This window comes from Octodon degus, unplaced genomic scaffold, assembly GCF_000260255.1.
Source record: "Octodon degus isolate 3935 unplaced genomic scaffold, OctDeg1.0 scaffold00090, whole genome shotgun sequence".
Taxonomy (NCBI): Eukaryota; Metazoa; Chordata; class Mammalia; order Rodentia; family Octodontidae; genus Octodon; species Octodon degus.
The window spans coordinates 8,449,159-8,462,729 of record NW_004524666.1 but is presented as its reverse complement, the minus strand read 5'-3'; the positions used below and the strand labels follow the sequence as shown (position 1 = coordinate 8,462,729).

Here is a 13,571-nt window from a genome sequence, read left to right as displayed (position 1 = left end):
TTCTTCTTCTTCTTCTTCTTCTTCTTCTTCTTCTTCTTCTTCTTCTTCTTCTTCTTCTTCTTCTTCCTCTTCCTCTTCCTCTTCCTCTTCCTCTTCTTCTTCTTCTTCCTCTTCCTCTTCACTTCTCCTTCCTCTCAGACCATGAATGCATTCAGGTCTTCCCATCTTAAATAAGTAAATGAAGCAAAATCTTCCCTCACAACAACAAACAAGTAATAGAAATTATAGCTTCAAAAGTACATGTCACCATTGTACAGACAAATATCCACTAGCTTGTGCGGAAACTTCTTTAACTGCCAAGCTCCCTGCCTACCTTGTGCCATAGCTGCCTAACTGGCTTCCCTCCCTTCAGTCTCTCCCTCTTTTAATCTAACATCCTAGTGCTATAAGAATTTTCTTTTCTTTCTTTTTTTAAAATGTTATATATAAAACATGTCACCACCCTTGCAGAATAAAACACATAATCTAACTGGAATTTATAGATATTTACTTATGTTGCCAGTTCCCCAAATAAAGCATAATTTCTCTCCACTATATTCCTTTGTGAATCTTCACTCATTTGAGCTGATCTTGAACCCATCACTTACAATGTCCCTGCTTCATCATCATGCTTTATTTGTTGTTGATTTTTTTTAAGACAGGGTGTCTCTGTGCAGTTCAGGTTGACCTTAACTCACTATGTAACCAAGGCTCGCCCTGAACTCACAGCAATCCCCCTGCCTCAGCCTCTTAAGGACATGTGTCCTCATACCCAGCTCCATTTTTTCTGTCCCTCTTATAAAGTGCTATCCACCTTCTCTTTCTGCTTCTCAAAGTCTAGGCCTCCTTTAAACCAGGCTCCTGGGAGTGGCTTTCCCTACTACAATGTGCCCTGTAGGAACTACTTTCCTCTAAACACTCTCCATATTTAATACCTGTCTATCTCACTGTGTTTAGCCTCAGGGCATGAAGCTTTCTATTAGTACTGATGCATTTAAGTCTATGTCTTAGAAGGAACAGCATGTCCTATTATGCCCCATTATATGCATCTTTTTGGTAAGTATGCAATCTCCCTTAAAATGAACAAATCTGGGTTGGTAGTAGAGCTTTTGGTGAGAAGGTCACAGGTAAACTATTGAAGTACATTTTTTTCCTGAAGTACATTTCTAAGGGCTGCTCCCAGGTGCCCGGGTGAACAGAAAGGCATATTGGTTATTTCTTAATGTCTTACCTGGTAGAGATTGATGTTGCTGTAAATATTCTCCCAGATTTTGTTATAATTGCAATGATGCAAAGCTTGGGGAGTCATGAAAGGTGGATGATGTGGGTTCAGGGTGTTTGCCTTAGAAGCGTGATCTTGGAGCACTTGCATTACTCGCTTGGGGTCAGAAATCTTCGAACAGAGAGGAGGAGGAGGAGGAGTTAGTAAAACCATTATTCCCTTCTTCTCAGCAAGACACTGGCCACATATACATGAGCAAGAAGCCCTAGATGGGGCTTTATTCAACTCAAAAGGAAAATTAAATTCAAGCATCATGATTATCCAAATACATTCATCTATTCAACACCACAAGTATTTACATGTATATAGGAGCTCATTTAAAATTTGGTCACAACCGTAGGTGATAGGTTCCAGCCTGAGTACAAACTGCTAAGTCATCATGGCCCTAATTCAACATGGCTGAATCCCCAAAACAACTTATCTTCCCAATGACCACTTCCTCCTCCTTCCCCTCTCCAGCCCTGGATGCAACTTCCTTTCACCTTTCCTGTGCACACAGGGGAGCCCCCAATCAGCTCCTTGTTCACCACTGAACCTGCCCCTCAAACTCCACCATTAGCAAAAGTCCATAGTCTCAGGCTCCCTATCTTAAGTCAGAAGATCCCCCATCTCCCTACCCTCAATCTTCTCTATGTATTCAGAGTCAATAAAGGCTTCCCCTCACCCTTATTTCTGCTTCCCTGCCCTGGCACCACCACTGCCACCAATAAAACCTATCATTTCTTGGTGCCATGACTTGGATCAGTGAGTAGTGTAGCTCCTGGGGTATCTCCTGCTCTGGTTTTAGATTCCCTCACTGAGCTGCCTTCTGCTTCTGCCTCTGCTGCCTGCTGTTGCTAGCATGCATCCAACTCCAGCCAATCTCAATCCTCTCTGGTGAGCCCAAAAACTGTGGGGTCTTGCTCATTTTTCTTTCCTCTCATCTCTAAAACTCATGAGCTTATGTCAGGACACCCCACTCTCATCCCTCCCCCTATCTTCCTTGTCCATCTGGACCCCAGATCCCTGCTTTTTCTAGTGGCAACTGCTAACGTAAGTGCTGGCCCTCTTTCTCTCACACTCACTGCAAGCTAAAAAGTGATGGCTTGGGCTGGCCAGATAGCTCAGCAGACTAAAGAGTCTGCTTCAGCAGAGCGCAGTGGCCGGGGTTTGATGCCTGGCATGCTGTGCTGGCCCTGCCTCCAGGGTGCTCTGAGATGTCAACTGAAACTGGGCATGGTGGTGCGCACCTGTAATCCCAGCACTTGGGAGGCTGAAAAGAGGAGAATCACTGCGAGTCTCATCTATGTAGTGAAACCCTGTAGACCCTGTAGACCCTGCCCTAAAATTAAAATAAAAAAAAAAAAGTGATGTTTTTTTTTTTTTGGTTAGGAGGAGATATAGGGCTTTTTGCCCTAATCTTTGGCTCACTTTAGTTCAGTCACCATGGGAAACATTCTTCCCATCTTCCAAAGCACATGCCACTGGATTGTCTCCTAAAGAACCTCAGCACCCTTGGACTTTGAGGTTATCTCAAACCCAAACAACTAATATTTTATTGCCAGATGGTTGGCCACAATACAAACTCGACAGTGACAGCCAATGGCCTGAAGAGGGAACTTTTGAACTCTTCAAAGTTTTGTTATTGCAATGGCAAATTGCCAAACATCTCTTAAAAGCCTTTGCTGACTCTGAAAACACATCCCTCCCACCTTCCTCCCTTTGCTATCCCACTGCCTTCTTCTCTGGTCCTACCCTCTTCCCCACATCCACTGGAAACTCTGTCTTGTCTGCTACAACTGTGTCTTTACTTACTCCAGGCTCAGTAGCAACATCTCTGTCCCTGTGTCTGCCCTGTAGATCCCACTGCCTCTCTTTTCTCCTCCTTATTGAAAACTTAGGTGCCTGAGGACCTTCCTCTCACCTTTTCTCCTCACAGGTTCCACACCCACTCCCGCATGACTCGCCCAGCTGTGCCACTGGCCTGTGACTGTTCACCATGTGGCCAGCCACCCCCACTGTAAGCTCGCTCTTCCTGTGACAGCAGAGCACTGACCTGCAGTGCCCCATCACATGCTGAGCCACCACCATGTTGGGCACCATGTGGCCATCCACCCCCACCATGTGGCTGCTATTCCTATGACATCGGAGCACCCACTTGTGGCACCAGCCATATGATGGGTCTTCACCATCTTCCAGGCCATGTGGACATCTGCCACCATCTCACAGTCACTCCTCTTGTGATGTCAGAGTGCCACCTTGTAGTGCCTCATCACATGATAGGCCACCGCCATCCTGTGGCCTCTCTTGTGCTATATAGTAACTATAAATTAGGGGTTTTTATGTTTTCCAAATTCTTATAAGAGATTGCTACTAATTTACCTACAAAAAGTTCTTACTAGTTTTTTATAATTTTAAACAAAAATGTCATTATAATTTAATTTGGGGGGGGACCTGTCCCTTAGCTCAGTTCTTTAAGTGGCTGCTTCAACAAAGCAGTCAGGCTCAGGTTGCTGAGGTTCGATCCCCACAACTCAAGCCAGCCACACCTACCCTGAAGGCATTCAGAGAAAAAAAAATCCTTATAATTTAATTTGGTCAAAAATATATTTGAGTGCGTTCTGATTTTGTGAAGATGTTCATTTGTGTGTTCTGTGTATTTATGTGTTTATATGTCATTTTATGAACAACTACCTGTTTCTCTTTATTTGAGTTTTGGAATATAGACTTAGAAGATGCATTCTCCTGGGTTGCCAGCTGATCTAAGTGATATCAAAATTGGTTTAATACAATTACACAAAATTCACTAAAATGGGAAGAGATTATTGGACAGGACTCCAATTGGTGGACAGATGGGTGGACAGACTTTGCTCTTTAATAAGGAGCCCCCCAATAATCTCCATAGTCTCTTAAAAGATAACCCCAATAATTTGGTCATTGGTTAAAAGATAAAGTTTTTCAAAGAAAAAGATTAAAATAAGGTTTTCTCATAAAAAATTTAAATGTATTCATGCCTTCCAATTGTACCATATTCTGCAACATAAATTTTCTTTCAGATTTGAAAATGCCTTTCTCTTATGCTCCAGATATTTTTAATAAGAGGTTAATGTCAAGCCAACATGAAGTCATCAGTCAAATGACAATTTTCTAACAAAAACTTATGTGATATGCCGTGTACGTTTAGAGATACTTAGTTTTCATCATGACTGTTTTTCTGATCTCTGTAAAGTTATATAATTATTGTTTGTTAACATTCTACAGTGATATAATTACTAGAACATCTATGGTTGGTAAGAAACAACACTTCTCTGGTTATACTTTATATACTCAGACAGAATTTTAATACTTAAGTGCATTCTGATTTTGTAAAGATGTTCATTTGTGTGTATGTTGGGTGGTCAATAAGAGAAGAAGGGAGAGGGAGGGAGGAGCTGGCTGTGCATTGAGATTGGGTATTTAGGATGAGCACTGTGGGGAGAGAGAGGTGAAAGAAATTTGGGTCTGTATTAGTATATATTTGACTCTAGATGCTGTTTTTCACTCTCTATTTCCTTGTGATCCAACCTGCCCCATACCTCTCATGGGGAGAGATCTCCTCCCAGTGCTCCATTTCTCTTTCACCTCACAGTGCTCATCCTAAATACCCAACCTCAATGTGCAGCCAGCTCCTCCCTCCCTCTACCCTCTTATTGACCACATACTCTGGGACACTTCCAGTCCCACTCATGCCACCCATGCTACTCCTGCAGTAGTTTGCCTCAAGGACCCCTCAGCCTTCCCATGTTCCCTAACATCCAATAACCCCTAAACACCAATGGAGAATAGAGGCAAATGGGATTTTAACAGCCCACCCCACCAAACTTATTGTGGAGCTGCACTTGCCTTGGCCTCAGCTCCTTGCCTTAGCTCTAGCTAAACTCAGGGCATCTCTTAGGGCACTCACTCACATTCCTAAGTCCATCTGAGCTCATGTATGTGAGACCTTTTCTGCTTTACAACTTCCTCACTCCTGATAACCTTCCTCCCATCACTGACTATATTCCCATTCTATCCTTCCTCCTGTCCCTGCTGGAACAACACACAGACACATGCCTCCCACAACCAATAGATACCATTCAATAGTTGCCATATATATTCCCTGGAGATTTAATATACTTTAAGTCCTCTAAGCCTACAGGATTAGATCATACATGGACAGGCCCCCACCTGGTTGTCCTCCTGACAGCAACAGTGGTAAAAGTTGCCAGCCTTTCCTCCTGGTTCCACATTACCTGAGCCAAGTGATGTGCAGACAACCCTACTCCACATGGTAACTCCCATTTTTCCTGATCCTGAGCCCTTGTCACCTGAGTGATCTTCACAACTCCTGTCACTTACACATCTTTGCCTAACTAAGAGTTCAAATACCCTAGGATAACTCATGTATTAATTTTCCATCTGGTTTCTGATCCCTTACCTTCCTTTCATTCACTGCCATACTCTGGACTGTAGACCATTTGCCCAATGACTTTCAGGTGCCACACAAGATTTCTTCAATCTCACATGTGAGCCTTCACTAATGATGAAATGCTCATCATGTGAAACATCAGGCACTATCTACTATATGCGTGTCAACCATCATCTTGTCAATCTCCTCACCCCCGAGATGGCACCCCTGTTCAGCAGGAGGCAGTCTAAGAGATTCACTGCCCCTTCAGAAGGACCATATGAGAAAGGCCCTCCCTGCATGTGGTGGCTCCAGTGAAAACAATAAACACTCATCAGCTTTGGGTGCAAACTGTGTACCATTATGACACCACCAGGAAAGGGAGGAAACTGGGGGCAGAATAGCACAGGGAGAGGTCAAGCTTTGTAAGGATACAGGCTCAGGCTCCTCACTCCATGGAACCCTGGCTATTCTACATACAGAAGTGCACATCAACAAGAACACCTGGAATATTTCTCCTCAGACAGCTGCAAGATGTCTAGCATATATGGGAGATGAGTGCTTGCCCCTTTTCTCTGGAGGTAGGAAATTGAATAATGGTCCTAGCCTTGAACTTCTACTTGAGCGATATGAACATTATTATACAAGGCTAACACCACAAAGTTAGGGATTTATTCCAATCCCTATCAACATTTCTGAGGCACTTTCAAAAAACTGAAAAATCCAGCCATCCAGGCATTGATAATCCCACCATGACTGTAATCCTAGCACTTGGGAGGCTGAGGCAGAAGGATCACCCTGAGCTCAAGGCCAGATTGGGCTACATAGTGGGTTCAAAGCCAGCCTGAACTATATATATAGATCTTGTCAGAAGAAAAAAAAAATCCTAAAATTCATATGGAATCTCAAGGAGCTCCCAGATATACAAAACAATTTTGAAAAAAAGAACAAAGCTAAAGACTCAATTTTCCCATTTAAAAAAGTTTTATAAAGCTGGAGTAGTCAAAACTGGATAGCATAGAGAAAGATACAATGGCCCATCACTTATCATGGAGGTTACATTACAGGTGCCCTGTGATGAGTGAAAATCAGTGAAGTAGCAATTTCATATTTGTTTTAGTATTTATATATATTTTAAGGCTTTATAAACCCTTCCCACACTCTTATAAAGCCTTCCCACACTTTTTAAAAACAATTTTAATGTTCTCAAACATTTTCTAAACTCATAAACCCATGTAATTTTAACAACATACATACACTGTAGGGTACTGAAAAATCCTATGATATAGTGAAAAATCCACAATAAATAATTTATATAAATATTTTTTGAAGACCCATGAAACAGTGAGTCCATGAAAGTTGAACCACGAAATAATGAGGGACTACTATGTACAGGCCAATGGAGTAGAATGAAGAGCGCAGAGAAAAATCCTTTCAAATGTAGTCAAGGATGCCAACATCTCTTAATGAAGAAGGATCTTCAAAAAATGGTGTTTGGAAGACTGATTATCCACACATAAAATAATGTTTTATTCTTATACTCTACACAAAAACTGATGGAATGGATTAAAAACCTAAATCTAACACCTAAAAAATATAAACTCTTAGAAGAAAACATAGAGGGAGCTTCATGACATTGGACGTGGCAATGATTTTTGGCTGTGACACCAAATCCCAGGCAATAAAACAAAAGGTGACACATAGGACTACATCAAACTTAAAAACTTGTGTGCATCAAAGGATACAATGGAGTGAAAATGCCACCTATAAAATGGGAGAATTTTGCCTAATTGTATATTCAATAAGTGGTCAATAGTCAGAATACACTTAAAAGACTAGTACAATACAACACAAAAATCAAATACTCCAGATTAATAAATAAGCAAGGGATTTGAATATCCATATCCCTAGAGAAGATACACAAACCATCAACAAACATATGACAAGATTCTCAGCATCACTAATCATCAGAGAAATGCATACCACTTCACACCCATGAAGATGGCCAGTGTAAAATAAGCCCAGAATAACAGGTGTTGGCAAAGACATAGCGAAATGGAAACCTTTTTGTACCTCTGGTGGGCTCGTAAGATGGCATAACTGCTACACAGACCTATGAAGTTTCCTCAAAAATAATAAAAAATAAAATTAGCATACGATCCAGCTATTTTTCTCTGGGTATATATTCAAAAGAGAGCAAAGTCTTGAAAATATTTGCACCTCTATGTTCATGACACCATTATTCACAATCAGTACAAGGTGGAAACCACACAAATGTCAGTCAATGGATGAATGGATAAATAGAGCACAATATATCCTTAGAAGGTAATTACTCAACCTAAAAAAAGGAAGAAAAGAATTCTGTGTTCTGATATGGTTGAATCTTGAGGACATTGTACTGGCTGTAATAAACCAATACAAATACATATATGTATGGTTTAGTCTAGTGTGTGTGTGTGTGTGTGTGTGTGTGTGTGTGTGTGTATGTGATAAAGTAATCAAATTTATAGAAACAGAAAGAAAATTGATGGTTCCCAAGAGCTGAGATTGAGGAAATGGGAGTTGTTTAATGGGTATAGTAGAGAGTAGAGTTTCAGTTTTGCAAGATGCAAAAGTGCTGGGGATCCGTGAATGTGAGTATATTTTACTCTACTAAATTATATATTTAAAATGTTTATGATGGTGAATTTTGTGATCTTTTAAAAAACACAATAAAAAATCATTTGGTCCAATATTTTTATTTCATTGATGAGCAAAGTACGACCCAGAGAGGTTACATCACTTAGACCACACTAAGACCTGGTGCTAAAGCTGGGCTAAAATGGCACTTTTGACATTCTAACCTGAAAGCTCACAAGACATTTAAAGTCTGGCAATTAGATTAGAAAGCTCCAAATAAAGTCTTCATGGTGACTCCATGTCAACATTTTTTAAAAATCTTTTTGAGACTGAGTCTCACTATGCAGTTCAGGCTGTGTATGCCCTACACCCTGCTCGTGCCAAGATTTTTCAGAGAGAAAATTCCTTTTTTATTATTTTTGGTACTGGGAATTGAACTCTGTCTTGCACTCACCAGGCGGCTGCCATGAAACTAAGCTATATCCCTAATCCCTGGCCCTCCTTTTTATTTAAGATAGTTTTTTAGCAAAATTTTTATTTACAAGAAAACATGTTTATGTTTTACCTTCAAAAACTTTGCTTGGAGTTGCATTAATAGATCTATTCTTTTCCGTTCTTTGAGTCTGCTCAACATCTTCTTTTGCCAAGGATCACATTTTGGCTTGATCTAATGGACAAACGTGTTCATATCAAGTTACAATGTAACAGTGGTTCTCAATAAAAGTTGCAAACAAAAAGTTTCAGGGACTTGCTGAGCTAGTATCTGGCTTTGATGCTGAAAGGTTGGCTGGGGCCTGCGAGGTCTGGGAAAGGGTCTCTCTGGGATCACAAATTCATTGACAGACGTAGCTGTTCTTGTTGGTTCCTGGCCTGTGAGAGGCAGTGGCCTGTTCCGGCCTGTCCTGTGTGATCCATGAGCAGGAGGGAGTCTAACCCATCAGTTCTGGTCACTGCACTTGATTCATGAAGTGACAGAGAAAGAGTTTATACACAGAATTGTTGTGATTCCATATTTAAAACTTCATCTTTTTCACTAACAAACTGTATTTAAAAAATTAGTTATGTTGCTGAGCATATCATCCATTTGCTAGTTCTCCCAAACTTGTACTTCAGCCCTAAGCTCTAGCTTATTATACCCATCTACCTCCTTGATCTAAATTTGATATAAAGCTAATGATCTAAAATAGAAAATCCCCCCCAAAAAAATAAAAAAATAAAATAAAATAAATAAAATAAAAACAAAAAACAGTTTGGGCTGGGGAGATGGCTCAGTGGAATAAGTGCTTCTCTGGCAAGCACAAGGGCCTGAGTTCAATCCCCGGTTCCGCAAAAAAAAAAATAAAAAAATAAAAAAATAAAATAAAATAGAAAATCCCACTTCCCCTACATGAACCACCTGTGCTAAAGCCCCAGATTGAGGAACAGTATTTGATTTCTCTCTTTTTTCCATCCATTCTCTGCTGAGCATGAACTTTGTTCAGGATACTTGTAGCCCTGACAAATTTATATGTTGAAACTTCACCATGAAGGTCATGCTGTTAGGAGAGGAGACCTTCCTGAAATGTGTAGTGTATAAGAGTGGAGCTCTCATGAATATGATTAGTGCCCTTAGGAAAGTGGCCAGAGAAGCTTGTTTGTCTCTTCCAACATATGTGGACATAGGGAGAAAAGTCTGCAATTTGGAAGAAGGCTTTCACCATGAGTCAGCTGTGCTGGCTGGCACTCTGATCTGAGATTCTCAGCCTCCAGAAGATGAGGAACAAAATTCTATTGCTTAGCTTTTTTTTTTTTTTTTTTTTTTTTTGCGGAACCAGGGATTGAACTCAGGCCCTTGCACTTGCCACGGAAGCGCTTATTCCACTGAGCCATCTCCCCAGTCCCACAAAATTCTATTGTTGATAAGCTACCCAGCCCATGGTATTTTATCCAAGCAGCGGGAATGAACAATGATAATCATGACTTCTCTTTCTTTCAGAACACAATCAATTCATGGCATTCATAGCATCCATATTTCAAGTTTACCTACTCACTAAAGCTAAATTGTGACCCAAAACTTAATACTGATAGACCTTCCAGGGTCATTCATGGGTATGCATGGGAGTGGGAACAATTTGAGTGGCCCAATGGGCACATTTCCAGCTAAGGCTGAACATAGCAGTATTCTCCCTTCTTCTTATCCTTGACAAGTATCATTTATGCATTCTATTTAGAGCCACATTTTCACAGACATTCGGATTTTATCATTAAAAAGGTTCCCTGAGCAGAGTTCTAAAGTGCTGTGCTTCTAAGTGTAATAAGACAGTGACATGCCTTCTAGAAAAAGTTGTTTAGGTAAGCTTCATTCACACATGGATTACAGTAATACTGGCCATGAGTTTTCAATGTCAACAAATCAACAGTGTACATTAAATAATATGTCTTTAAACAGAAACACACAAAACAAAGTGTGCATGGGTCAATATGGGGACTAAAATCTTGTCCTTTGCCTGCAACTAAAGACTGTATCTGTGCAATCAGTGTTTCTGGTGACTTTCTAGAACACAACTTTCTTCAATGGAAAATCACTTACTTAGGATGACCTAAAACCATCTTATTTGATATTCACAGTTATACACTGCTCGTGAATTGTGCATGTGTAGCACCACTGCTGGTGCCTGCCACAGTATATACTCATTGTTAGATTGCAACTAAAAAGTTGAATATATACAAGTCAGTTATACTTTTGGGGATTATTCTTTGTTCTATCAAAGTATCCAAGATCATTCACAATGAGAAGAGAGTCTGGGCTCAATAGATTGGGGCTACAGTGATCTGGTAACTTCCAGAAAAGGTGGATCAGCACAGCAAACTTCAACACAGGGCAAGGGCAAAGGTCCTAGTGTATGAGGCCTGGTCTCCCCTGAGGATAAGAAGGAGCCTCTCCTTGGTCCTAGAGGACAATTGGTTGAGTCCATTGAGGACATAGGACCACAGGCACCAACAGACTTGCTGCTGCAAATTGTCTACCCTAGTCAGGACAACTGTGTGACACTGCTGACACCATTGACAGGTGAATGTCACCATGGGCCCCCTGACCTTTATAAAGGAAATCCAGTTGGCTCGCTTTTTCAAGGTCATAGCAGGTCCAGACAAATCCAAATTCTGTACTTTAGTGATCTCAGCCTCATAGTCAAGAAATGTTTGCAACCGCTGCTGCTCCATGAAGATGCTTTGAAAGTTTTGGCAAACCTAAACAGAATTAGATTAAGAAGAAGGAAGTGGAGTCTAGAAAAGTCTCAGATTATAGAAAATTTCAAACACAGCTACTGACCATATTTGAAATAGCACTGGAGTCAAATTAATTCATAAAATAGGGCCCCGTGGAAGGTTTAGGACTTTACATGGACAAATATCTGCTTGTGACAAATGTACTCAGTCAGCTGATTGCCATAACTATGCTCTGAATGGCTGCTCTCCAAGGCTGAAAATCTATTAACATGTTTATTTATATGTACTTTGGTGTGAACCCTAAATATAAATAGGAAAGTAAGTAAATTGTCCACCTACAGAAATGTATTCACTTTTTATGACTACCTGGAAAAATGGAAAATCTAAGGATTAAATTCCCCTCTCAGAAGTTTGTCTACTAAGCTGTTAGACAAAAGAAGAGAATCCAGATATATTAAAACATTTAAAGGTAACTTGTTTTGTTCCCTTGTTCCCTTCACATCTCAATTTCAGACCAAAGCTACCAATGCTATCTGTGAGCCAACTTTCTACTGAGTGCTGAGAATGTTCTCTTGCCTTCTCCAGAGCGGGCCCAGGCACTGGGCTCACGGTGACATTGCCAAGAGTGGCCACACTGCATCATGATTTCCCCATGACATGGCAATGACCATGTGAATGTTCCAAATGCTACTGAAGGAGAAAGTCTGTGAGCTAGAGAACTGGAGATAACCTCCAATTAATGCGGGTACTTCTGAAGTTGGATCGTGTGATACTGGTGTCCCTAGCCAGACATGGCTGTTTAACATTTTGTTACTTACTTAAGAGTAAATAAACTTGAACATCTAGTCTCTCCACTGCACTAGCCACATTTAGTGTCCAGTAGCTGGACATGCCTGGGGGACAGCCCACTGTGCTGGGCGAACACAGAACATAGCCATCACTGCTGATGTTCAGCAGGACGGGCTGTCACAGGTCTGAGTTGTAAGTTTTTTTTTTTAATTTATTTTTTTTTTGTGTGTGTGTGTGTGTGTGTGTGTGTGTGTGTGTGTGGCCAGCTCAGCCCACCAGGGGGCGGGGCTGGCTGGCATGTTGTGCTGGGGATTGAACCGTGGTCGCTGTGCTTTTGCTTAGCTTGTTCTAAGTAGGTGCTTTAGACCACTGAGCCATCTCACCAGCCCCTGAGTTGTAAGTTTTTTCCTAAATGGCCAGATAGCAAATATTTTAGACTTCACAGGCCCAGAACATCTTTATTGCAACTACTCTGGTCTGTGGTTATAGTGTGAAAGCAGCCACAGGGATGAGTGCATTAATAGACGTGGTGTTGTTACCTTCTGCATATGTGTATGTCCACAAAATTCATGTGTTGAAACACTAGCCTATAATAAGCCTGAAAGAAGACCTTCCCAAGGCATTGAATTTGCCCTAATCTTGGGCATCTTTGTCTCTGTAATGATGAAGATAAGTTTCTATGGTTGATAAGCCACTAACTTTATGGTCTTTTTGTTATAGCAGTCTGAGAGGGCTACCAGAGCTATATTCCAATAAAATGATTATTTAGGTGCAAACTGCAGATTGTTGACTCTGCTCTAAGGCATCTGAGTAGCAGAATAAACAATACCTAGATAAAGGAACTTTTCCTACACACAAATACTGTTGTAACTGATTATCTCGGGAGCATAGTTAACATTCCACATCACACTGTTACAAGAAAATCATCCCTGACCTGGTGGTGAATGCCTGTAATCCAGCACTTGGGAGGCACCAGGTCAACCTAGACTACAAAGTGAGATCCTGTCTCAAAAAGAAAGTCAAATCAAAACTGGAAAATTATCACCATGTAAAGGATACAAGTTGGTATTTGGGAACAAGTATGCTTTGTTAGAGCTTTCAGCTGGTCTCATGTCCTTTTATTTATTGGTTTTTTTCCCCCAAAATTTTATTGATAAACAGATAGCAATGAGACAGTTTCAAATCAAATCGAAAGTACAGTTTCAACAAATAACACACTGCATATATTCTTCTTAGTGGTTAATTGCTGTACAAGATGCGGACTTGTGATCCTATTTACAAACACCATTA

General features: G+C 40.8%; 1 protein-coding gene across 1 annotated transcript in view; it reads right to left on the bottom strand.

The window, feature by feature from the left end:
* The window catches only part of Ccdc162p, a 252,570-nt gene that overhangs the window by 190,011 nt on the left and 48,988 nt on the right, over positions 1 to 13,571 (bottom strand). The window contains exons 10-12 of the mRNA XM_023722322.1: positions 11,361 to 11,513; positions 8,851 to 8,952; positions 1,211 to 1,372 (exon numbers count right to left, since the gene is read on the bottom strand). Coding sequence (XP_023578090.1) covers positions 1,211 to 1,372; positions 8,851 to 8,952; positions 11,361 to 11,513 — 417 coding nt within the window. The remainder of the gene's footprint in view (positions 1 to 1,210; positions 1,373 to 8,850; positions 8,953 to 11,360; positions 11,514 to 13,571) is intronic.